General features: G+C 53.5%; 2 protein-coding genes across 16 annotated transcripts in view; one reads left to right on the forward strand and one right to left on the reverse strand.

Moving 5' to 3' along the window:
• FMNL3 (formin like 3) overlaps nt 1-3,739 on the forward strand; it is a 53,909-nt gene extending 50,170 nt beyond the window's left edge. For 5 of the 8 annotated variants that reach the window (XM_040488217.1, XM_040488213.1, XM_040488214.1 and 2 more), the window contains 6 exons: nt 365-525; nt 877-978; nt 1,298-1,390; nt 1,677-1,800; nt 1,932-2,048; nt 2,754-3,739. In XM_040488217.1, coding sequence (XP_040344151.1) covers nt 365-525; nt 877-978; nt 1,298-1,390; nt 1,677-1,800; nt 1,932-2,023 — 572 coding nt within the window. In that variant the 3' untranslated portion in view covers nt 2,024-2,048; nt 2,754-3,739. The remainder of the gene's footprint in view (nt 1-364; nt 526-876; nt 979-1,297; nt 1,391-1,676; nt 1,801-1,931; nt 2,049-2,753) is intronic. The other 3 variants (XM_040488218.1, XM_040488220.1, XM_040488215.1) reach the window with 1 other exon arrangement.
• A 278-nt stretch (nt 3,740-4,017) lies between these two features.
• On the reverse strand, nt 4,018-25,087 carry PRPF40B (pre-mRNA processing factor 40B). Of its 8 annotated transcripts, none has more exons than XM_040488224.1 (26): nt 24,920-25,087; nt 18,345-18,425; nt 17,413-17,556; nt 17,036-17,101; nt 16,332-16,359; nt 16,078-16,103; nt 15,833-15,943; nt 15,473-15,545; nt 15,318-15,342; nt 14,915-15,097; nt 14,550-14,679; nt 14,403-14,467; nt 13,723-13,887; nt 13,513-13,621; nt 12,985-13,135; nt 12,213-12,346; nt 11,428-11,542; nt 11,188-11,279; nt 6,657-6,773; nt 6,291-6,428; nt 5,987-6,082; nt 5,642-5,728; nt 5,249-5,426; nt 4,925-4,986; nt 4,668-4,811; nt 4,018-4,567 (listed from the first exon to the last, which is right to left on the reverse strand). In XM_040488224.1, the coding sequence occupies exons 1-26, from the start codon at nt 24,920-24,922 to the stop codon at nt 4,475-4,477; spliced, it is 2,616 nt and encodes an 871-aa protein (XP_040344158.1). In that variant the 5' UTR covers nt 24,923-25,087; the 3' UTR covers nt 4,018-4,474. The 8 variants fall into 8 exon arrangements, with proteins under 8 accessions (XP_040344158.1, XP_040344157.1, XP_040344156.1 ...); XM_040488223.1 differs by having other exon boundaries at nt 5,996-6,082; nt 15,425-15,545; XM_040488222.1 differs by having other exon boundaries at nt 15,425-15,545; nt 24,920-25,086.
• Between the last annotated feature and the right edge of the window lie 30 nt (nt 25,088-25,117).

Raw genomic sequence — 25,117 nt, forward strand, 5'->3', positions numbered from 1 at the left:
ATAGAAAAACTATAAAGCCCCACAGACATAAGGCAGCTGTCATTTCTGCCCCACTCATGAAAACTGAAGTGGGCTTGAGGCAGCTCCATCTTGGAGACCAGCAGTCTCTCTGGCTTGCTTTCCTGTGCTGCCTTGCTCTTTGGGGTCATGAGCTCCTAGCCCCATTCCTTTTCCTTGCCTGTGAGAGCCCTGGTAGCTGAGTGTGCCCTTCTAACCTGGAAGCAGAGGCAGGAGAACCTGCTTGCTGCAGGGCGTAGGGTGGGGGTCGGGGGGGTTGCATGGACAGAGTTCTGTGTAACCCTGGGCTTGGAGATGGGCATGTTGGCCCCTGGGTAGGCCTCAGCCCAGGCTCTGGTGACCACAGTGTCCCTGGAGAACGTGCTGCTAGATGTGAAGGAGCTGGGCCGTGGCATGGAGCTGATTCGGCGGGAGTGCAGCATACATGACAACAGTGTCCTTAGGAACTTCCTCAGCACCAACGAAGGCAAACTGGACAAGCTCCAGCGTGATGCCAAGACGGCTGAGGTGGGCAAAAGGTGGAGGCGGGTGGGAGCGGCCAGGGCCGAGGCACTGGGTCCCTCCAGGTGAACTTTGTTCTGGTTCTTGAACCAAAGAACTTTTACCACACAGTTGGGTGTCTGTATGTGGTGGAGAAGAGGCATGGCAGAGGCTGGGGTGCGGGGGCAGACAGCTGCCCCCGGGGACATATTCTAAGGAGCTTTGGGAGCCCTGAGTTCTCTTCCATCCCACAGGGCTGGGGGATGCTGGTTTTCCTCCTTTGGCCCTGAGCACTGCTTTCTGTGAGCCTCCTGTCCCCAGCGGGGAGCCAGGCTTCTCCTCTGCCAGGCTGATCCCTTCTGTCCACCCCTTCCCCAGGAGGCCTACAATGCAGTTGTGCGCTACTTCGGTGAGAGTCCCAAGACCACACCCCCTTCTGTATTCTTCCCGGTATTTGTCCGATTCATTCGTTCTTACAAGGTGAGCGGAAGAAAGGCTTTTAAAAAGGAGTTTGGCTGCAAGAAAACTGGTAGGGGGAGGGAAGGCTGGGATCCAAGTCCTCGGAGTCCTGGGAGGGAGCGATGGAAGCTGGCCACAGGCCTCTCAGCTGTGAACGGGTGGGCAGGGTGGGGGCCCAGGCCCTTCCTGTCATTGTTCAGGGCAGGAAGTGCCCCTCCAGAGGGTGGCCACCTGGGGTTGCTGGCCCCACTGCCACCCATTCTCCACCCTCAGTGTCAGCCCCTCCCCTCACAGCCTGTGTGAGCCTCACCACCACCCCCCAACCCCCCATGGTTCTTAGGAAGCAGAACAAGAGAACGAAGCTAGAAAGAAGCAGGAGGAGGTAATGCGGGAGAAGCAGCTGGCTCAGGAAGCCAAGAAACTGGATGCCAAGGTGGGTGGGACCAAGAGCTGGGGCCTGGAGAGCAGAGCAAAGGATTAGGACGGGGTGGGGAGAGAGCTTGAGAGGTGGAAAACTGGAGCCCAGAGACCACCCAGAGGGTGTGAGCCTGGAGTCCGAAGGGATGGGGAGAGGGGCTTTGGGAGGGATTCCTAGGCAATGATGAGGAGTGGGCTGCTGTACACAAATCAAGGGCATCTTCAGGCTGCATCTAGGGGCAGGAACCAGCCCCATGGTAGGTTAGTGATGACTCCCTTCCCCTTCAAATGCTTGGCCCTAGACCCCCTCCCAGCGGAACAAGTGGCAACAGCAGGAGCTAATTGCAGAGTTGAGGAGGCGCCAGGCCAAGGAGCATCGGCCTGTTTACGAAGGGAAGGACGGTACCATTGAAGACATCATTACAGGTGGGGCCCTTGTCCTTCCCTTGGGTCTGGCCACTAGGCCCAGCTCCCAGGCTCCAACCCTACCCTTTTGAGCCCTCCTCCCATCCCATCCCCATGAGGCCTGACCACTGTGTCTCTTTCCTGGGCCGCAGTGCTGAAGAGTGTCCCTTTCACGGCCCGTACTGCCAAGCGGGGCTCACGCTTCTTCTGCGATGCAGCCCACCATGATGAGTCAAACTGTTAACCCCCAAGGCTGGGGCCCTTGACAGGTACTGGGCACCGCAGCTGTCCCCTCTGCATGCCCACCTCCCAGGACTCCTGCTGGGCCCACAGGCACCTCCTCCCCTGCATGACTTGGAACCATCCTCTGGCAGCCTCGTGGTGATGGGGGCACATACTTCTCTACTTGCATGCCCCATGCTCTGAGAACCATGGCTTATCCCTTGCATGTGCCCTCAGGGAAGTATTCTCTCCCTGACTAATGCTGTCCTGGCTTCTACTAAGACCCAAGGGGCAGGGAGTTTCCAGAGCAGGCAGGACCAGGCCACCACCTCTCATTGCTGAGGCTCCATTCCTGGGCCCTGGTATCCTTTGTGACCTGTGCCTCTCCATCCCCATCATAAAAGCTCTGGCAGTAGCTTCTGCCCAGGGCATATCAGATGTCCCTTGATCTGTTCCCCGGTATTTGGTCTACCTGGGGTCTCTCCCCAGCTTCTGGCTATTGTTGAGTCTACTTTGTTTCTACCGCTGCCCAGTGGCCTCTAGTCACCCCCACCTGGTCCTCTGAAAATGCAGAGCCCCAGCAGTGTCTCTGACCATCCTCTCTACCTTCCTTTAAGCTTCTCCCTCATCGGCCTCATGGCTGGCTCTTCTTTGGCCCTGCCTGTGGGGCTGCTCCTGAAGGGACTGTTCCTACAGACGGCGGGCCTGGCCCAGCCTCCCTGCCTGTTCACAGGCCTTCATTTTCCCCACAGGCCTCCACCGCCAGCCCATTGTCGTTCGCCACCAAGCCAGGAGTGCCGCACCACCCAACGGCCCCCCTCGGGCTCCAGGCCCCCACTAAGGCCCTCTTGGTGGCAGAAGCACTTCAACTCCCAGAGTCCTGCAAGTCCAACCCGTGGACCTGGAGCCCTGGAATTGGCTGAGGGTGCAGCAGAGAGCTATGCTGCTTTCAACCCAGCGTCTACCCCAGTGCTCAGAGCTGCGCGTGCCTGATGTCAGGGGCACTGGGCCTGACACTCCCCTGGTGCCTCTAGTACTGCACTTTGCCCCCAGGATCTTCTTTTCCTAAAAGGTCACCAATGGTCAGCTCAGGGCTGGGAAAAATCATTTCCAGCCTTAGCCTATACAGGGGCCCCTAGGCCCTCTGTCACTAGGCCAGAAGGACAAAAGGAGAAAGCGACTATTCCTTCTGTTTTTCCCCTTCCATTTTGCAGCTCTGTGGTCAGCTGTGGTCTGGAAGTATCCAGACTTAGGGAGCTCCAGTACCCTTCCAGTCACAGATCATATTTTACCAGGAGCAAGGTCCACCTAAGCCTGGGCCCCACCCAGCTGTGCCCCGGTGATAAGGGCAGAGGAGAGATGCCATGCCACGCTTACTGCCCTTGGCCCTTTCCACTCTAGGCTGACTCTGTTCTTGTTGAGGTGGGCAGAAGGGTAGAGGTCTTCCCAGCCCCAACCCCAGGATAGCTAGAGAAAGGGTGTGATATCAGCATCCTCACTTCCTTTCCACAGCAAGGGTTTTTTTTTTTTGTTTTTTGGGTTTTTTTTTTGTTTTTTGTTTTTTTGGCAGGGGACAGGGGGCATGGTGGTCTTAGCTATTTTCTCAGTCTCCTGCCAGTTTCTTCTCAGCCCCTGGAGGGGAATACAGGGAGCCACTTCTTTTTGTACATGTACCACCTCCCTTCTCCCGTGTACATAAATCCCAGACCTTCTTTCTCAACAAAGGCTTGAAGCACCAGGCCTGACTCTGTCTCCTTTTTCTGAGTGTGGGGGACTAGGGTGGCCATTTGGCCTGACCTGAACCGTGGAGACAGAAAGGAGGCTGCATGGAGATGCCCCCTGCTTGGGGGAGGTAAGGGCAAAAGCTTGGGGAAGGGGAACCGGGCTGGGTGGGCTCCAACCACACAAAGGGAGGCTGGCCTGTCATGAGACACTAGTGCTCTCTGCTGGCCACACGTGCACCTGCCCAGTACCCAGCCTACCCAGCAATATATGGAAAAGATAAAAGAGCCACTGTCCATGTTATAAATATTATTTAAAAAACAAAAACAAAACAAAACAAAACACACATACACTGGGTCCCGGGGCTGAAGGAAGGAGTGGTAGAGCCCGAGGGCCCGGGCAGGCAGGAGCAGGTACTGGTGCTAGAGGGTAAGGACCCCACCTGTCACCAACCTGTCATTCTTCCCTAGAGGCCCCTTCTCACATTTCTCTACTGGCACCACCCACCCCACACAGCATACCAATCTCTGGTCTGGGGCTGAGGGCAAGGACTGCACTAGTTGCCCGGGAAGTGGAGGACCCTTAAACACCACAAGCAACTTCGGAAGGTGCCAACAATGGTGTGTTGGGGGTGGGGTTACTTGAGGAAGAGTGGACACAGACCAGACTAAGAAAGGAGTCTAGTGCAGATGGTGAGGGTGACCTAGGATCCACAGCCTCACACAGACCCAAGGCCGAGCAGCTCGTCGGGTCACTGGTGGTCATCCAGCTGCTGCAGGAGTGTCCGCCGCCGTCTTTCCAGCTCACCCTCGCTCAGCTCACTTTCCGACGTGTCCCAGCCCGTCTGGTGGAGCAAAGGCACAGCTCACCCACAGCCTCCCCCGAGGGCCACGGAGGTCTGGAGAGAGTGCTGACTGGGTTGGGGTCAGGTGCCTGCCTCTCACCTTCTCCTTCTTGATTCCAAAACCTGGGGAGCGGTTGGGGAGTTCTGCCCGCCGGAGCTCCCTGTCCTTGTCCTGTTCTGGTTCTTTCTCATCACTCTCCTTGCCAGCTTTCTCCTCAGGGTCTGTCTCGCTCTCAGGACTGTTCTGTAAGAGCCCAGAGCCCACCTGCTCAGTTCCTGTGAAGGACAGCCCGGGAGGCGGCTGAAGAGCTCTCTCAACATGGCAGGGCCCTGGGTTGAAGTCCCTTCTCTACGCACCGACTTGTGTCTTCTCTTCTTAGTTTTCTTTTTTGGTTTCTTGGCTTTCCGAAGGCCATGATCTGGAGATAGAAAATGCCCAGTAAGTCTCACAGGAGGAGGGAGGGCTCATCCCTTTCTCTGCCATAGACCTCATTCTTTAGACAGAGAGCTATCTGAGGAAGTCTCTCAGTCCAGTTTTCCTTCCTTCTCCCAGTTCCTGTCTGGGCAGGGATGGGACATTCTTCCTACTCGGTCCACTCCACCTCCAACCTCAGGGCACTGGCTGGGCTCCCCAGGGGACTTCTCTCATCTGAGTCAACTCTCCAGCTCTCAACTGCTTACCTGATCCAAGGAGAAGGCGAGAAGATGGGGAACCCCGTCCTCCAAGGGCAGCACCCCCACTTTCAACCGAATCAAGTGAGGAAGAGGGCTCAGAGCCTGACTCCGAGGGGTTCTGCCTTCTCCGTTTGGGGGGTCGGAGAGACGGCGGGGGCAACTCCTCCTCTTCCGACTCAGAACCCTGGGCAGATCAGCAGATACATGTCAGGGCACAGGTTCTCTGGCCTCCAGAAGCCCTCAAGTCTAGGAACTGGGGACACAGGTGGATCCAGGGCCAAAGGAATTTTCAAATCTCACCCGAGGGGGAGGTGATGTAGGGAAAAAACAAGAAGCGTGGTTCTTATTTCCCTAAGACAGTCCAGCCTCCCTCCACATCCCTTTGGCCCACCAACTCACTGATGGCGAATGGGAACGCTTTCGATGGTGCTTCTTGCCCTTTCTGCCATGTTTTCGGCCTTTGGTGTGGAGGTGCTGGCATTCAGTCTGGTAGAGGCAGAAGGAGCGGTGAAGGCGGCACCAGGGTTAGCCCCAGGAAGGACCCTGCACCCTAAAATCTGATTTTGCCTCCTCCTCTCAGGCTAGGGCCTCAGGCTTCTCCAGGACACTGTCAGACCTCCCCTGGTTGTTCAGGGAAAGGAAAGCCCCAGGGGAAGGAGGAGGCCACTGGAGTCTCTGTTGAGCTGGACTGGGTGTTCCTAATAAGCCTTGGACAGGGGCAGGGGGCCAGAAGCTCTGCCTCACCTCCAGTACCTGCAGGAACTCCCGGAAGAGCCGGATCCGCTCCGACTCCAGGGTGATCTGCTCAAAGGCTGAGTCGCACACAAAGCGCTCACGGACCTTGAACGGGAGAGCACTGCTGATCAGACCAGCCCCGGCACGGCACGGACACCGCCATGAGCACAGGGCAGGGCTGGGGCAGAGGAAGGAAGGGAGCCGAAGCTGGCCGCGAGCTGTGCTATGACTGGGGTGGGCCCCCAGTGGTGGAGAAGCACCGCTGCCCTCAGGACTGAGGGGGTGGTGTTTGGTGCCAGGCTACGGCCCTGACCTCTTCCCAGGCAGTGCCCAGCTCCAGAGCAGGCACGGCCTGCCTCAGCATGCTTCGGAAGGCAGCTTCCCTGCGCCGCATCCTTCGCGCCTCCTCCTTCTCCCGCTCTCTCTCCCGTGCCTCTGCTTTCTCCAGCAGCTGAGGGCAGAAAGGACGTAGAACTGGGTCACCCAGGAGGGTGGGTGCCCAGGCCCCACTCAAGTACACCATAGGTCGAGGGAAGCTGGGGTCTGAGCTCCTGCAGCCATCCCCTGAACAGGGGGTACAGTCACACGGGGGCAGTGAATGAGAAGGAATGGAACGAGACAAAGGGATGAGTTTGAGAATGGAGCCCTGGCTACAGCCCCGCCCTGCCCAGCCCCTCACACTATTGAAGGTCAGCTTGATGTTGCCTGCGTCCAGCGCAGCAGCCCTCTTGTCAAAGCTTATGACGTGGGCGAAGTCCTCAAAGGCTGTGTTCACCTCCACGCAGAAGCCCCGGTCCTGTGGGCACAGTGGCACATGAAGCAGGGGCCAGCACGGGCCTAAAGCCTGAAGCTGGCCTCCAGGGCTGGCAGAGGGTCAGACTACAGAATGCTCTAGAAGTCTCCCAGCCTCCAGAAGAGACCCACAGGACTCAGGTGCATTTCTGAAACCAAGCTGTCCAAGTCCTCACCATCTGATGATTAAGCCTCCCATGCCTACCCTTGGTTTGGATGTCCCAGGGAGCTGGACAGGGGCGGGGGGAGGGGGGGCGTTGGGTCACACGGGGAGGGGGAACAGGGTGTGTGTGTGCCATGTCTGCTGACTGATGCCTGGGTTTCTCACAATTAATTCTTTGTTCCTTGGGCCTAAGGCCAGGCCCCAGGGGGGGCCCTCCAGCCGCTCAGTAACTTCCTTGCACTCTTAGTCAACACCTGCTGGCCCCATCCTCTGGCTCAGTTCTGGAGTGCTTACTATGTGCCAGGTACCATTCACTTCACATACGTAATCGCTTTTAATCCTCAGTATCGAAATTTAAGCATAGGTCCTGGCCTCCTAATTTTATGTGGAAGGAGAAACCAAGGTTTAGAGAAACTAGAGCGCTTGTCCACGGTCTCACAGCTAGTATGTGGCTGACAGAGAACTCCACCCCAAGTCCTTCTGACGCCAAAGCCCACAGATTAAAGCACCACACCCCCACAGACCCTTCAGTCCACGGGGGAAAGAGAGGCCATCGGGTGTGCATCTCCAGAACACTACTAAAAATACCTTCCCTTCTTGAAGCACCCTGGGCCAGGCTCAGGGCTTCACATCTCTGCCTCCCAACACCTTAATAAAGCAGAAGCTTAGGAAAGTTATCTCACTTGGCCCATGTCAACCTGGTGAAAAGCGGAGCCACTGGAGTTGGAGTCGGCTGGGGCACCAGCCCAGTTCCCTCCCCTTCCTTCCACACCGCACTCACTTGCTCTGGCTTTCGTGTCCATGCACAGCACGCTTTTCTTTTCTCTAAGTTCTTATTTGAATTCCAGTTAGTTCACATGCAGTGTTGTATTTGTTTTCAGGTGTACAGTATAGAGAGCATGCTCTTGTTTATTCCGAGGGCACTTCCTCAACCCATGCTCCAGCCCTTCTTAAACACACCAGTCTCTCTCTCAGGGAAATGAAAGCTCCGATCTCACCTCTCCACTGGCTCCTTCCATCAAGCTCATACCTCGCTTAACCGGGAACATCCTGTCCACACTGTTCTCCCCTTCCTCAAGCTAACGACCTCTGCTTCTTTCCCTTTGACTCAAAATCTTTAAACGCAGCACGAAAGGAAATGAATACACATTTATTGGGCCTACTATAAGCAAGACACTTACAAATACTACCACTTCTCACAACTGTGCACAGAAATTATCTCTATTTTGCCGATGAAGAAACTGAGGCTCAGACATTCTATAACCTGCAGAGATCTCAACCAGTAAACAGGCAGGAGTCACCTGACCCTAAGGTCTGTGCCGTACCTACTACTCTACCCTCTTCACAGACACTACTTTCCTAAATGTGCTCATGTCCTCCTCATAGCCAACTCCAAGGGCCCCTTCTCAGTCCTCATTTGACTGATCAGTCCTTGCACCTCTGCTGCTCACTTCAACACTGTCCTCCTGTCTCTGACCTCTTTTAGTGCCTCTCTTGCATGTGGTGTTCCCCTGAGAATAGCATTTAGTCTTTTCAATCTACACCGTCTCTAGCAATCTCAACCCCTACCTCCCTCCTGATTTCAGACCCATAATTGACCGGATATTTTATAGAAACTTCAAATTAAGCAGATCCCAAGAGGGTTCATTTCCTGTGAGCTACCCCCCCTCCCCCCCCCCACTCCCATGGATGTCCCAGGCCCAGATCTTCTGGCTTCCAGCTGTTCCAAGTCCAAGGCTCTTTGCATTATCCTATTGGGTGAGAGGTGCCCTCCCAGTCTGCAGGGCTGGTGGATGGCCATAGAGACTCCTGGGCTCCTCAGCCTTCCATAGGCAGGAGCTCAAAAAGGAGCAACAGAAAGGGGAACTATCTAAAGCAGCTTCTTTCTCAGGAGATGTGGCCAGACAGGACTCAGCGAGGACCGGATTCCTACAGGCCAGTCAGCAAAGACCAGCCACTCCGTGGCTAAAATGTAAGCATCCAATAAAATTTAGCTCTCCCGAGATTAAATATTTATACTTTACATGATAATCCTATTTAAAATACGGTATTTGCTTTATTCCTCCCTGCCCCAGGTTACTTTTGAGACTAATTCCCCAAATGGAATTTCTATTTTCTCCAGCCTCTCTCTGTCCATCCTACTTCTGAGTGACTTTAACCTACTGATTTTAAACTTCCTTTTTTTTCAACAGCAGAAACATTTTTTTCAACAAAAATCTTACGTAGAACCTCAATATATAAAAGAGAAGCTGCTGTACTTAGAAACAGTAGAAGGAGCATAAAGTCCCTCTCCGCACTCAGCTCCCCTTCCCTGTCCCAAGGTGCCCCCAAGGAAGCTCAGGGGGTCTCAGAAACACAGCTGGAGCACTACAGCTCTCCCTCATCTGTTTTCCCTGTGGAGCTCTAGCTTGTCCCCTACCTAGATTACCTCCGGACTGGTCTCCCTGCCACCTTCTGCACCTCTAACCCCGCCTCCAGAGTCCCATGCTGCTCTAACCTTTCTACCAAAGGGCTCCAACAGCAGGGGAGAGAAGGCTGGGGTAAGTCAGAAGAGGATGGCTCGAACTCAAGATGTGTTTAAACCACTTGCCACTAGGACTTTCAGTGTCCCAAAGCTTCAAATACTGTCTTATCACCATCAATCCCTAAGGACACAGCACTGAGTCTGAGAGGTACTACTCTACACTCACCCAGTGGCTCTTCCGGGACACCATCTGACCCTGGCTCTTTGTAACTTATAAGATAAAAATCCAACTTTCTTATTTTAGCATTCAAAGCATTTTATACATAGGGCTCTACTTCCAAACTGGGGTGTGTGGTTCCAGAGAAACAGAGGAAGCCACAAGACCATATGGTATGTCTTACCTAATGGTAAGTAACTTTAAAACATTAAGTTTATATTAAAGGGAGAAATAATGTGGCATTAAGATGCAACACCTGAATCTGTAAAGCAAAACACTGGATTTCAAAGAAATGTGTGTGCAGTGGGACATTCCTAGCTTTGGTCTCAGACCCTTTTCACCCCAGGTACCAAGTTATTCCCCTCAGTAATTAGGTGTATGTTGGTGGAAAACTCCCCCATTTTTTAGATGAGGAAACTGAGGCTGAGGAAGGTTAAAGAGCCTGCTGCAGGTCACACAACTAACAAGTGTCAGTTAAGCTAGACTTGTGCCCCAAGTAGTCTGCCTCCACGGTGCTGCTCCTAACTGCCGGGCATACTGCCTCCCCAGTGCATTTGCATGTTCTTGACTTCCACAAAGAAATATGTTTTCCTTAGGTTTTCTCCTTCTGAAACAAAAGGGTCTCTTACAGTGTCTCTATCACTTCTCTACCTTTGATGGACACAGACATTGAGAACCCTCTCTCCAGTGTCAGACAAGCAATGTGCATGCACAGCAGTAAATGGCAGCTGAACTCGCTGCCACGCCAGGGAGGTGATAAGGAGTGACGACGATAAGGATGACATGCATGGCGTCCCAGCCTGGGTCCACTGAATGCCTTGCAAAACCAGCCAGTGCTGCCAGATAAACCACATTTTGTTTTTTTGAGAGAGAGAGCGTGAGCTGGGGGCCAAGGGGCAGAGGGAGAGAGAATCTTAAGCAGGCTCCACACTCAGTGCACAGCCAATGCAGGGCTCAATCCCACAACCCTAGGATCGTGACCTCGGCCGAAATCAAGAGTCGGGTGCTTAACTGAGACCCCCAGGTGCCCCAATAATCCATATTTTTAAAAGAACTGAAGACTCAGATTTTTATGTGCAACCTCCCAGTTTTAAAATATGAGCAACAAATTTGAAAGTTTTCTAAAATACTGTACAGGCCAGAAGGAACACATCTGTGAGCTACCAGTTTATGATCAGCTGTGCCATGGCCTAACGTGCCGTGGCCTCTCCACTCCCTTGCCTCTGCTCCTGTAATATCCTATGCCCAGGACCTCCATCCTTCTCCACCTACTTGTTCTTAAAGGTATAGTTCAAATGTCAATTCTTTGGGTTCCTGTCTCTGTAATAGCGCTTGCCCCTCTGTGTAATAGGTGTCATGTCTATCTTCTATGAAATAGGAAGGCCACGAGCTCCTTCTAGATAGAAATTGTACCTTACTTATTTGTGTCCCCAATGCACAGTAAGGGATCATAGTAGATATCTGCTGAACTGAGCTGCAATGCTCCTACAAAACAGGACTTATCAGGAAGTCCTGTCCAGAGAGTGTGCCCTGCACCCAGCTTGCATCCACCCACAACCCCAGGCCTCCCTCACCTTAAGAATGTCCTTAATGATCTTCTTCTCATCATGGAATCGTGCCTTCAACTCCTCCACATAGAACTTGAACAAGTCCAGAGGGGTGGAGCCTGCGGGGGAGGGAGGGAGGGGGGCCTGGCGGGCGGCAGCTTCCCAAGGCCTGGGGGTGGGGTCGAGGACAGGACGAGGGAGTGGGGGTGCAGACAGGCTGGCAGGGCAGGAAGCCAGGCTAGAGAAGGGGGAGCCTGGCTGCCTTACCCGGCTGGCCCAGCATGTTGGCAAAGCGGACATCAGTGCTGACCGCTGGGTACAGCTCCATCCAGGTGGACATGGAGTGCAGCTGCCCTGTCTCATGCAGCTCATCCAGGAAGGTCTGAGCAGAGAGAGGCCAGTTACAGGGAGAGTGAGACAGGGAGAGAAGCAGAGCCAAAGACACGAGGAAGAGAGGAGATGGTAGGGAGAGGTAGGAACAATCCAGATTGAGGAAATGCAGGCAAAGGAGGCAGAGATGAGGAGATACAGATGGAGAGGCAGACAGCAATGCAAATGGAGAGAATGTAAATACAGACAGGAATGAACTAAAACTTGAGCAGAAGCTGGGCTAGAAGGCAGAGAAATAGAAACTTGTCTGGAGCATGTTCTTCCTGTAGTTTTTGCTTTCAGCTTCCCAAAGTGATATATCTCAGTAACCCGCCACCGCCACCACCACCACCACCTCCAAGCTGGGGGACAAGCTAGCTATGCCTATCTGGCTCCCTACCAAAAGGAAATGAACTTGGCTGAGCTGCCAAGCTATGCCTTTAGGGTGCTCTCTGCTGGCAGTTTCTGGGTGGTGCATACATCTAGTCTCCCTAGAGGGGCAAGGCCCAGAGTTGAGGGGACACAGCAGGAGCAGAACTGCAGGCACAGAGAGGCCTCGTGGAGGTAGGACAGGACGAGACACAGAAGAAACAGTGGGCCTAGCTGAGAAGAGGCAGGGCATGGGCAAAGAGGTTATGGTCCAGAGCAGAGCAGAGTTCCAATCTAGTGGGCAACAAAGATACCTGGAAGGCCTCCCGGTTCTTGCGTTGCTGACGCCGCTCCCGAAGGCGGGCCCGCTCCCGCTCCTCCTCCTCCTCCCTCTCCAAAGCTCGGATGTGCTCCTCAAAGCAGATCAGTGCATCTTCCTTGTCCATGTCTAAGTGCGGGGGGGCGGGGGGGGGAGGCTCAGCCTGTACCGCACTAGTGGGACACCCTCACAGACCCCAGCACCCCCAGTGTTCAAGGATGCTGCCTTGGTAGATGCCAGGGTCACCCAGGGTGGTGGGCAAGAGGGCCAGAGGGCTATGTGGGAGAGCTGCTGGAATGGTGGTTCTGGGGGAGGGTTCATTCGTGTAGAAGAAAAAAATTAGCATGTATTCAGCTCTTGTGAATTCAGTTACTGGAAGTAATCATATGAAACCAGTAATCTCAGGATCTGAGGTTTTCTAGAACTGGGAATCAGTCAGACTCTGATGCAAGTTCAGAAGATAAATTTCTGATATTACCAGTGATTACAGGCCAACAACAGCTCACTGTAACACACGTGACCAGTTAAGGCCCACAGTGCCATGACAATTTAAGACCATATTCACATGAGTTATAAAAATCATCTCCTGGTCTTCTGACACTTATCCTAGAGCTCTTCCTCCAAGGACATACAATGTCTAGGTCAACAGTGGACACCAGAGGGGAGGAGGGAGTGACCCAGCATTCTCCATCTCCAGTCTGGAGAGTGGGGTCCCAGGTCTGTGAGGAAAGGGGAAGGGACAGGCAGGAATGGAGACCCGGGCTTACTCTGCAGCTGGTGGTCCTGAGCAAAGCTGGGGTTATCCATGAGGTACTGCTGGGCCTGGGACCATGTGGTTTGGAAGTTGACACTACTCATCCCATCCAGGATGCTCTTCAGGGCCTGGATGTTGCGGCGCCGGAGCTGCTTGGCCTGTTCCTGGGGAGCCACAGTGTCAGGGTCAGGGTAAGGTAGGATAGGTCGGAGCTACTCAAGTGGGCCTGGACAGAAGAGCATTCAGGGAAGGCAGGTAGCTAGGGAACCTAGGAGGGCCAGACTCCAGACTTTCATGCTCCCAGAAAGGGGAAGGGGCACAGGTTACAGACCAACCCCTCATAGATGCTTTCTTGCCCTCCCGTACCCAGGCTATAGGCACAGACCAGAAACAGGGAGATGTGCAAGTGCCATACCAGCTTCTGAGTAAGGAGCTGGGACCCTGGGACAGTGGAGAAATGAATGGCCAGGGTCCATAAGGATGCAAAGACATGAACAATCTAAAGTGAGACAGGCTAATGGATCCAGCCAGTGACTGTTACCTTCTCCTTCTTGGCCAGGAAGAAGAGGACATCATCATAAACCTCTTTTCGATCCCTCTCAGGGACCACAGCCCATACCTCCAGCTCCCCAAAGGTCTGTTCTGCCCGCCTGTGGAGTATACGGCCCATGGGTAGGTAAGCAGGGAACAGAGACCCTGGGCCCGCATGTTCTCAGGGTTCCCAGGCCCCACCCCAGCCAGGCCCCCTGACCGGTAGCGGGTGGTAGAGGTCATGCGTTCGTGCTGCTCCAGGAAATGCTGCAAGGTCTGCTTGGCCTCCTTGGCCCTTAGCCGGGCCTCTTCCTTCTCCTCCTTCTCCCGCTGCGCCTTGTAGGCATTGAATGCCTGCTTTTTCTCACTCAGTTTGGGCAAGGCACTGGGGTGGAAGAGGGTGGGAGCGGTATGGGGATAGGGGAGTCAGCCTGAACCACCCTGCACAGCCACCAAGCAGGGTCATGGCAGACAGATCTGAGTGAGGGGTCCATGCATGGGCACAGCAGGCTGCAAGGAGGCAAAATGGGTCTCTGGGATGAGGGGAGGGGTGGGAGGCAGTCAGGGGAAGACTGGGCTCCAAGACACCGCTAACACTGGGCCCTTTTGCTCAAGGTGCAGTCAGGCCTCCACCCTTTCCAGCCCCCTCACCCCAATTAATTCAGTTCCAATCAATTCAATTCAACAAGCATTTATTGAATATCTCAGATCAGATACCTTTCCCCTCCTCCTCCAGGAGGCCCTCCAGCTTCTTTTCCCTACACCCTTGCCCTTCTATCGCTCTCCTGACTCAGGCCCCCTTGGGACCTGAGTATTGAGCTGGGCTTCTCAGGGAGGCCCTAGCCCAGCTGCTCTCACAAACATGGTCTGGAGGGCCTGGCTCCCTCTGCCCAGGCCTACCTGTAACGGGGGTCGGTGACCACCATCTTCATGGCCTGTTCCCACGAGGCGTTGGAGGGGACAGCCTAGAATGGAGCAGGCAGGGGTCACGGGGCCTGCCCACCTCCAGCCCCCTCCAGGCCTACCCTGGGAGCCCCACCCCCGCACCTTGTCCCTCAGCAGCTCCTTGAAGGCCTGCTTTGCTTTCTCCCGGTTGCTCCAACTGAGGCCAGACCTCTCTGGTTCTGGCTTTGATTCCTCTTCCTCCTGCTGCGGTGGCTGATGCTGTCCAGCAGCACTGGGGGGCAAAGGGGACTCAGCCACAGCCATCTCCCAGTCCCCACAGTTTCAGTGCCCTATGCGATCAGCAGCATACCACCCTCTCCTGGCTCCCCAGAGCAGCCCTTTTCTGCCCTTCAGAGGCCAAGCCCAGATCTTCACACCCTTCCCAAGAGGCCTGGCAGAATTCAAGGGTTGAACTAGGTTGGGAGCTCGAGGCCAGTATCTGGAATGTCTCAGGGGGCAGCCCTCACCTGCTGGGGCCCTCCTCCGGCTGCTGCAGAAACCCTTGCTCCACAGGCTGGGCAGCCTCTGACATATCGCAATCTTCACTGCCACCTGGCTCAGGCTCTAGAAGGCCCAGAGGCATAGGGGTGGGGCCGGGCGGCACAGGTGGGGGCTCAGGCTGGGGCTGAGGTGGCTGCGGCTGCTGCTTCCTACAGATGAGCCAGAAGGGCAGTGTCCACAAGTAGAGCAGAGACAGGGAGAGTCGGACCAGCTGGTCTCTATCCTGCGAAGGACTGGGGCCAGAGCAGACCACTCCACAAGGAGACTGACAGCTGGCTCTTCCACGGAGCAGGGACCATGGAGAGAGGGTTCACTCCCACCCCTCGGGTGGCCCCCAAATTTGGACGGATAGGTGGGCAAGTCACTCACCCTGCAGCCTCTTGTTTGACTAGAGCTGCAATGGGAAAAGATAACGTGGTCACAGGGTGGCAAGTGCCACCCCCCAGAACCACAGCCCAGGCCCACCCCCTCCTCACCCTCCAGGTCATCCAGGTCCTTGGGCCGGGTCCAGCGAGACTCCTTACTCTGGTTGTTATAGTAGTAAGGTTTGCCCGTGTCTGACTTGTACTCTTTCCAGGGACACTGAGACAGCAGCAACTGCAAGAGGATGGGCAGAGGACATCAGTGGACTGGGCATGCCCTCTAGCCACAATTGGGGGAGCTAAGGGGATCCAGTGAATAGAGGACGTAGGAGTTTTTAGTTACCACCTGGCCTGGCACAACATGGGGGAAGGTAGATTTCCTGAGATCCTAGGGAGGTTGGGGGGTGGTTAGGGATCTTGGGATCAGAGGAACTATGTGTATGGTTAAAGACTCAGGGGAAGCCAAGAACTTGGAGGGGTCAGGGCAGCTGAAAGGAAGGGCCAGAAAGCCCCGCTCAGGACCTCTGCCTTGGACTTGAGCACGCTGGGCTTCTCCCACACGGACTGCTTGTCGTCAGCATTGTAGTAGTAGATGCGCCCATCAGGGGCCACATGCTCACTCCACAGGGCCCTCTGGGGGGGGGGGGCACAGAATGGTGGTCAAGGCTCCTTTCCCAAAGCTTCTCCTCCTCACCCCAAAGATTTAACCATCAGCCCCCCAACTTTCAGCCTCTCAACCCAGAGACCCCTGAGCTGGAAGAACTCACCGGAGGGCCTGTCCCAGCCACAGCAGCTAGAAAAGAAGCCAAAGGAAACATTAAGTCCTTGCTCCAATCCCCATCTTATCCCACCTATTCCTCCCTTACTCCAACCCCAATAAATATCCCCTGGTCCCATCAACATCCCAGGCCCCCTGGCATCCCAACAGGCATGATCCAGGGTGGGCTCTAGTCCATGTTCCCCTCTCCCCTGTACCCCCCAACCTCCGAGCCTGGGGTGAGCAGACCCCCAGAAGACTCACAGCTGGCTGTGTCCGCACCCGGAGCCGTCTGCCGAAGAAAGAGGAGGGGGAAGGGTTGGGGCCAAGCCCAGTGGCCCCCAGGACCCAGGCCATGGGGGATGAAGAAGCAGGCCAGGCCAGGATCCATGTGTCCTGCTCCCAGGGACCTCTGCTCCCTAATAGGCATCCCCCACCCTCTGGGGCCGTGGCTCTAGGACCCTAAGGGGAACTGCATAGCAGCTCTGTTGTCTTCCTCAGGTGACAGTATTTTGTTGAGTCAACCTCTGAGACCCCTCTTCCATAGTGGATGCCAAATGCCACATCCTAGCCAGACTCTACTATACTGAGCAATGGCATAAGAAGGTACGGTGAGATCCCCAGGTGCCGTTTCTTCCTTCAGAGACAAAGATGTGAAGAGGGGACTGTATTCGAGTGTCCACAGTGCTAGCTCTGCGACAGTAGTGTCAGCCATGAATGTGTTCCTTAAGGAAGCTGGGCACGGCGAGAAGTAACAAGAGAGAATGTACATGCCGCTGGGGATGAGCGAGAAACTAGAAGAGCAGAGTACATGGCTGGAGAGGAGGACTTGAGTGTGGGGAGTGCTGCCAGGACCAGGGTGGATCCGATGAGAAGAGGGAAAGAATGGAGGCCATATCCCTGTACTTCAAATCAGACCCACAGGGCTGCAGTGCAGAGCCTGCTTCCTGCTGGTCCCCAGTGCTTACCGCTGCGGTGACAGGCACCGCTGGCATCAGCATTCCTGGCATCATGGGAGGTACCATTCCTGGTATCTAGGGATACAAAGAAGACAAAAACCAGCTACCAAGGTGAGGGCAGGCACAGGCTAGGCAGGCTCCTGAGAGATCCCATTTGGGGCCATGACCTTCACATGGGCACTCCCTCAGACAATCCCCGGCTTCTGGGCTCTCGGCCTAGCCGAAGAGTGTTCTCCAGTCATTTAGCAGACAAATCCTCATGGGCCTAGCCAAAGCTCCCTCTCTTCTCCCCTTACTTTCTGAAGTCCAGATGCCCACTCTAACCCCTACCCCCAGCTAGGCTCACAGGTTTTCTGAGGCACTGGTGAGGAGAGAGGATTGATTACCTGTGTGAGTGGTGGTGGTGCCCCCATTGGTGGAAGCATTGGGGGCATGATGCCAGGTGGCATTGGGGGGATGGCTGGCGGTCTCTGACTCATGGGAGGTAGTCCCATCGGAGGAAAGGGTGGGGGGATTCCTGGAGGGGGCATCTGAAAATGAGGAAAGGAATGGATACTGAGCAGAGAAGGCACTGCCTTGACCTATCAGGGAATATCGACTTGTCTCCCACCCTTCTTGACCCTCCACCCCAGCTCTGAGGCAATTTCAAGGCTTTAGTTTGAGAAGCACAAAGCATAAAACTGCCTGCTCCTCACCACTGAGAAAGACTGATAACTGGGGGGGAGGGGGAGAGGGTCTTCTGGGTCTAACAAGCAAGCACACAACTTCTTCAGAGGTAGGGAAGGGAGAGGGAAAAGGGAAGTGTAACTGCCGCCAGACCGTGGCTGGAAGGCTCCACCTCCTCGCCAATTCTCCCCAAAGAGGCCTCTCAGAGTAAGGGCCACAAGGCAGGACTCCAGGTACCCAAATCCCCCAGTCCCCTGCCTCCCATCCCTTTTTCTCCAACTCTGTGTCCACCAGCCGCTATTTCAGTCTGCCTTCTGTGGCGTATTGAAAGAACAGAGATAAGGAGTAGTGAAAGAGAAAGGCAGCCCTGCCACGCCCTCACACTAACAGGGTCTTTTCCCTTCCACTTCTCCTACCCCAGCCCCACTGCATCCCAAGGACAAAAAGACAAAGGGGGAGCTGTCAGCCTTATGGACTGGATGCTTAACAGCAGCTCATCCCACCCCAATGCCCAAGCAACACCACCCCTTTACCAAGGGCAGCAGAGGGGGCATTACACAAAACCGTGCTGGCGAGGCAGCAGCGCTAGGCACTGGGGAGCTGGGGGTTGCAGGCTGGAAAAGCCAAGCCCAGGGAAAGACATGAAACTTACGAAGGGTGGTGGCATCATGGGGGGCCCCGGTGGGAAGGGGGCAGGCGCTGCTGGGGGCCGGGGACCAGAATCGGGAACCGACTGTTGAGGGAGAGAAAAGTCATAGGACCCAGGATGGGCAAAGAGATGGGCTTTTGCAGAAGGGAAGCAGAGCGGTGAGGATGAAAAAGGAGCACAAAGTTCAGAGAAAGGGTCTCCTGGCCCAGTTTCCTGCCCATGCCCAGCTCTGAGCCCTGGCTAGGTCTACTCTCTTCCACCAGCCAAGAGCCAGCGGGCCATGCCCCTTCAATAGTCATCTTTAGGGGCACCTGGGTGGCTCAGTCAGTTAAGCATCCGACTTCAGCTCAGGTCATGATCTCACAGCTCGTGAGTTCAAGCCCCGCATCAGACTCTGTGCTGACAGCTCAGAGCCTGGAGCCTGCTTCCGATTCTGTGTCTCCCTCTCTCTCTGCCCCTCCCCTGCTCATGCTCTGTCTCTCAAAAATAAATAAACGTTAAAAAAAAAAAAAACTTTAAAAAAAAGTCATCTTTATTTTGCCAAAGCCACAGAAAAGATGGAGGCAGCTGTACCGCAGGCACAGACTAGCTCTTCCCAAGGCTTTTCATCCATTCTCCCGTCTGTGGGCAAAGGCTGAGCCTCCCTCAAACCTTCAGCAGAGGCCTCTCATTCCCAAAGTATCCCGGGAGGAAGTGACCTCTTTTCCCATTCCCCTATCTGAATTCACCCAGTTAGATTCAAACCCAAAGCCCTGTGAACAGTCACTATGCCTTCATAAGCACTAGCCTCCTCTCTTCACTGCCAGTCTCCTACAACTGGCCTCATCTTTAGTCACTCGCTCACTCTGAGACCTCCCACTCCCAATCACCCCCTCCTCTTTAGCTCTACTCCCCCTCCCCTACAGATCCCAAACCCATCTCCTGTGGCTGATACTCTGAACAGCCTAGGTCTCCCTGTCCTACACCTACCGGCTGCCACATCCCATCCTTCAGTGGTTGGCTTAAATATCACTTGCTCTAAAAAGACTTCCTGACTATTTAAAGCAGATCCCTTCCAATTTATTCTGATTCCCTTCTAAGTTTCTTGGTGCGTATAACAGTTTTGTAATTATTATTATTATCCCCTTACTAAAGTATAATAACATTCCATGAGAACAGGGATCATGTCTGACTTGTTGAAAGCTGGACTCCTGGTACCTGATAGTGTCTGGCACATAATGGGTACTCAATAAATATTGAATGAATGTAAGAAAGAACAAATGAAGGAACAAACACCCCTAATTCTGAAAATTCATTCTATAAATATAGCCCCACATGGCCAAAATTACGTATGTGTTTCCATTCCGTATTATTCGTAAAAACAGACTGGAATCAGCCCAAATATCCATCACAAGGTAACTATGAAATTATATGCAAACATACAATGGAATACTATATAGTCATAAAAACATGAAGATGCTCATTATCTTGATACGAGCAATCTCTAAATACGTTAATAAGTGGGGGAAAAAAGCAAAGTACAGCAAAGTTGGATCATTTGTATGAAAACTGGAGAGAAAAGATGACATACAAGAAATCAGTAGAAGGGGGACAGAAGTGGGAAGGGAAATTTCTCACTGTATGTACACCCTCTGTAACCATGTGATTATACCCCCTATTCAAATATATATATATATATATATTTTTTTTTTTTTCAAGTGAACTGAGGCTTGGAGATGCAGCCAACAGCCCTGCCCTTCCTCCTTTTTGCTTGAAGGTTAGAAGGTGTCAGGGAGGAAGGAGTTCTATGGAAAGGTGGTAGCTGGCTGAAGAGGAGACACCTCACTGCTGCCCAATTTCCCTACTTACCCAATGACCCCTATGCCAAGAAGGCTCAGCATTTAAAGATGTTTTTTAATCTCTACCTCTAGCAATATCTGTCCTTCCTTTTTCCGCTCATCTTGTCCTAAGGAGAGAAGGGCATAAGCCAAACTATTCCAACTTGAATCACCTCTTTCAGTGTTCACCTACTCTGGCCCTGTATTCAGACCTGCTCCTGCTCGCGACTGTCCTTAGCGTGAAAAATCAGAAACTAATCAACATGGGAGGAAATCCATTTCTCTGTGCCACACTGGCCCTGGGAGGTCTGACCTCCCAGATGCTGCATCACCATCTTTGGGCCCTCCTAGGCTCGAGTTGCCCATCTGAGATTGGCACCACCAACCATACAGTTGTCTAAGATAGAAACCAGTGAGTCATTCTCCACACCTCCCTCTTCCTTGTCACTATGTCATGGAGTCCTGCTAATTGTGCCTCATACACATTTCTTGAATCCATCCACTTCTCTCCATTTCCTCCTCCACCCTACCACCCCTTTTTTTCATCCAACCTCCTGTAGTAGTCTCCTCACATCCGCTCCAATCAGCAGCCATAACAAGCTCATCAAAATGCACCTCAGACCATGTTACTCCCTGCTTAAAATTCTTTGACGGCTCTCACTGTTCTCAGGGTGGAGACCAAAACCCCAACCCAAGGCCTGGAAGGCTGTGGGAGGTTTGCTGTGCCAGCCTCATCCACGCTGAGCTCCTGGGTTTGTGCTCCATCTGGCCACCCTCACCTCCTCTCAGTTCTCCCATGTCAGGCATGCATCTTTGCCAGGCACAACTTCCTGCCAACCCCATACACCTAGCCTACAGGTCTCACATCCGTCAATCACCGCCTCCTCAGGAAAGGCTCCCTCCCAACCCAGTGGACCAGGCTAGTCAGAGCCCTCTTTTACATGTTCGTGTACCATGTACCCTCCCCCTTTAGCAATTACCCACTGGAATTTTACAGTTTTTTGCACAATGCTGATTGTAGGATTATTTTAGGTGGCACTAATAAAATCCAAATGTTGACACTTCAATTATGACACTTCATCGATTTTAAGATGTTATCTGTGGGGTGCCTGGGTGCCTCAGTCAGTTAAGGGTCCGACTCTTGATTTTGGCTCAGGTCATGATCTCATGGCAGGAGATCAAGCCCCATGTTGGATTCGGCACTGGGTGTGGAGCCCGCTTAAGGTTAAGACTCTCTCTCTCTCCCTCTCCCTCTCTCTTTGCCCCTCCCATACGCAGGCACACACGTAGTCTCTCAAAAAAAAAATTAATAAAAAAGATGTATTTTGACGAGAAATGTTAAAATGTGAGTCTCAGAATCAATGAAATTATCTGCTGCCTCCACTAGACCTTAAACTTTAAGGGGCAGGGACTTTGCCTGTTTTTGCTCACTCTGATATCCTATCCCCACTGTATTTTCCTCACTGTCCCTGACTGGCACACAGTAGGTGTTTGTTTGTTGCCTTAATGACTGAATGGTCTTGGCAGGTCCCACAAAACACAGCCACTGGTAAGGCATGGTAGTTACTCAGGAACACAGAATGGCAGATCTGGAGGGTATTCTGGCAACCACCCAAGGTAGTCTCCTTCCTCAGATGAGAAAACTAAGGGGGAATTATCAGTCCCATACCCCGCCTGTCAGGGACAGAGCCAGGACTGGATCCAACCTGCCCTCCAGTCCTATCTTCCGGGCACAGCCCTTGCCACAGGAAACAGGTCTGTTTTTTTCACTCTAGCATATTCCCCACTCCCCCTGTGGTTAAATCAGCAAGGATCCAACGTTCCCTTGAGGACTAGTGATGACTCCCTATTGCTCACCCCACAGAATCCTACCTAACATTCAAAGCCTTTCAACAACGCTCTTCCACTCTTCTTGGTTCAGCCTGACTCCATGGCTGCCCTCCTCTTTGCACAGCAATTGTTAGGTTACGCCATGTGTTCCTCTTATTCCACGGTCTCTATTCAAGATGATCCAATCCTCACCCCCTTCAGATTACCTTTATGATTATCCTCCACACATATACACACTCCTACCTACTTGCGTCCCCTCAGGATAAATGCTGCACTACTTGGCACCAATGACCTGCTACTCTGTGGACGTTTGCTGGGTGTTTCCCACGGACTGCCCATCTCCCTATTCAGGAGATTTCTCTATATTCAGGGATTATGTTTTCTCCTTTTAAGCCTCCTCTTGAGTGTCTAGTCAGGGCCCTGCATACAAAGTACTGTGATCAAATGCAGGCTCATCCTTCACCTTATTAGATTTTTGCATACTGGAACATCCTAAACAGGCAAATGTGTGCATGTGTGTGCATATGCTCAGGTACATTTGTATAAATTCTCTGGGTAAAGGCAGCCTGTGATGAGAGGGACAGAGGCTGGCAGAGGCTGTCTATATGGCTGGGGAAAGGGAACTGGAATCAAATACTAGCATGGGAAAATCTAAATAATAGAAAAATGAGCTGTATATGACCATCTTTAACTTGGTATATGTGCTGCCGAAGCGAGCACTGACCATCTTTAACTTGGAATGGAGACCCCTGGCCGGGATCCAGATGCTGGACTGTTTTGGACAGTTCCCGCAGAGGACAGAGCAATGGAATGAACATAAATTACCATGGAAATTCCAAAGCCCTCCCTTTCTTCAGCTTCCCCTGTGCAATGTGTACACTTTCTTTCCTGAAACACCCCTGCCCCTACCTCACTCAGTGCCTGTACAACTTTGGGTCTTATTACACTTTGGGGTGAGACTCTGAAGTAACTCGTGTGAGAGAGGGATATAGGAAATGGGGCTAAGAGATCGAGATCCTGTGTCTTCCTGGAACCAAAACAGATTTGTGGGCTGGAGAGATATGATGAAGAGACAATTGATCATCTGATCATCATATGTTCACCTGGGCCAGTGGAATCACCCCCCCCTCCCCCACCTCAAGGTGCAATCAATTCTCAGACTTCACATCTAAGGGGCATCTCAGAACTAAAGATTCAGAAGAAAGAATAAAAAGAGAAAAGAGCAAGAATGGAGAGACAGAAGGAAGAGCATGGAAAGAGGGATGAATATCATCTAACAACTAATATTTATTGAGTGCTTATTACGAGCCAGATACCATGCCAAATACTCATTTAATCCTTGCAACCATCTAAGAGGTTATTATTATCCCCATTTTATAAATAAAGAAACTGAGGTTCAAAGAGATTAAGTAACTTGACCGAGGTTCTAAGAGATTAAGTGGCAGAGGCAGGTTTGGAATCCAAGCAGTCTGACCCCAAAGCCTGTGCTTTCAACTACTCCACCGAGCTGCCTCCCAGCAAGGATGGTGGTGCCACAGCTATTTCTTACAAACGGATTCTCCTGTTTTCTTTTCACCCCAGTTCACACACAATCCTGAAGGTTGGCCTGGTCTGACTCACTCCCTAACGGGATTTGTGTTGGAAAACGAAAGCTGGAAGGCACACCTCTCAGAAAGAGTAGCTATCATCAAAAAGAAAAATGCCATGGAGGCTGAGACCAGCTGACTACCCCGCAGTCTACCTGCCTCAGCTGCCCCAAACAGCACGGGCCCCTCCCTGTTTTCAAGACCATCCTAGTCCCCACTCCTCTATACCAGCCTTAGCATTCCTACTCCCCAAAGAGACTGGCTGTCTCACTAGAAAACACCTTCCACTGCTTCTCTCTGATCTGCCATCCCCTCAGGATGAAGACCTCATTCTGGTCTTCATTTTCTTGGGTTAGGTCTCAACCTCCTCTGTGACTTCCAGAGTTCTTCCGTCTCTCCAATAGGATTCCAGAGGCGCTGCCTAGCCTGCTCCAGCCCTGCACGCTTTGTGCCTACCATCCCCCCACATCCCAGGGGATTTTCTGCAGCCCCAGCTGAAGGCCTCGCCTCCATCTTCAGCCTTCTTTCCCTTGCTTCCCCACATCCTAGAACTCGTTCTCCTGAACTCTTCCCTCAAGAACCACCCCATTTTGAAGCTGGAAAAGATCTGGGGTATCATTCTCATGCATTTTCCTTGTTGCTTTTTTAAAAACCGATGGGAAATCTGAGGCCCAAAGAAAGGTAGTGACTTGCCCAAGGTCACACAGAGTTGTTACACAGTTTGTTGATGGCAGAGTCAGGGTTGGGACCAAGGGTCCTCTGCTTTCTCGTTTCTTGGACTATCCAGCACTGGATGGGGGCGGAAGCCTCTCTTTCCTCAGGAGACAATGCCCCCTCCTCACCTCAGGAGACAATGAGGGGGAAACGAAAGAGAGGGGGGTCTCCAAGTGGTCTTACGGGGTATCCTGGCCTCCAGAGGAAACAAGCACTGGGTCTGGGGAGGGGCGTGTTGCACGCCAAATATCCCAGGAGGGGAAAGTGTGGCCCCAGCTTTCCCCTTATTCCTCGGTTCCCACATTCCCACCCCCTCTCCGACCTTTCTCCAGAAACCCACCCTTCACTTCTTCCCTTCCCCCTCCTCACCCAGTACCGCAACTCACGTTTCACTCAACCCCCCTCTCCCCTCACCCCGCCATCCTCCATCATGGCCTCCCCGCCCCTTCTCCCCCAAATCCCTACTCCCCTCCCCCTCCCGGGCTCCCTTTCCTAACCCCTCATGCCCCTCGCCCTCCCCCGGGGTCCCGGGTACCCCGGCGGCCTCCCCGCCCCCCCGGCCCTGGCCCGAGCCGCCGGGGGCGCTGTGGGACCGCCCCGGGCCCCCTCCACCCCCGCGCGGGGACGTTACCATGCCAGAGCCTCCGAGCAGCTGGGCCGGCTCGGCCCACCCGCCAGTAAAAGCCGCTCTGATTGGTCGGGCCGCAGCCGGGAAGGCGGGGCCAATGGGGGGTCGCACCCCTTGGTGGCCGGGGCTCCGGTCGCGCCCGCGGACCAGCCGGCCCTACACCGGCCCGGAGCGCCCGGCCCGGCCCCGCCCCCGGCGCGG

The sequence above is a fragment of the Herpailurus yagouaroundi genome, unplaced genomic scaffold, assembly GCF_014898765.1.
Source record: "Herpailurus yagouaroundi ecotype Mexico unplaced genomic scaffold, PumYag 166, whole genome shotgun sequence".
NCBI classification, from domain to species: domain Eukaryota; kingdom Metazoa; phylum Chordata; class Mammalia; order Carnivora; family Felidae; genus Herpailurus; species Herpailurus yagouaroundi.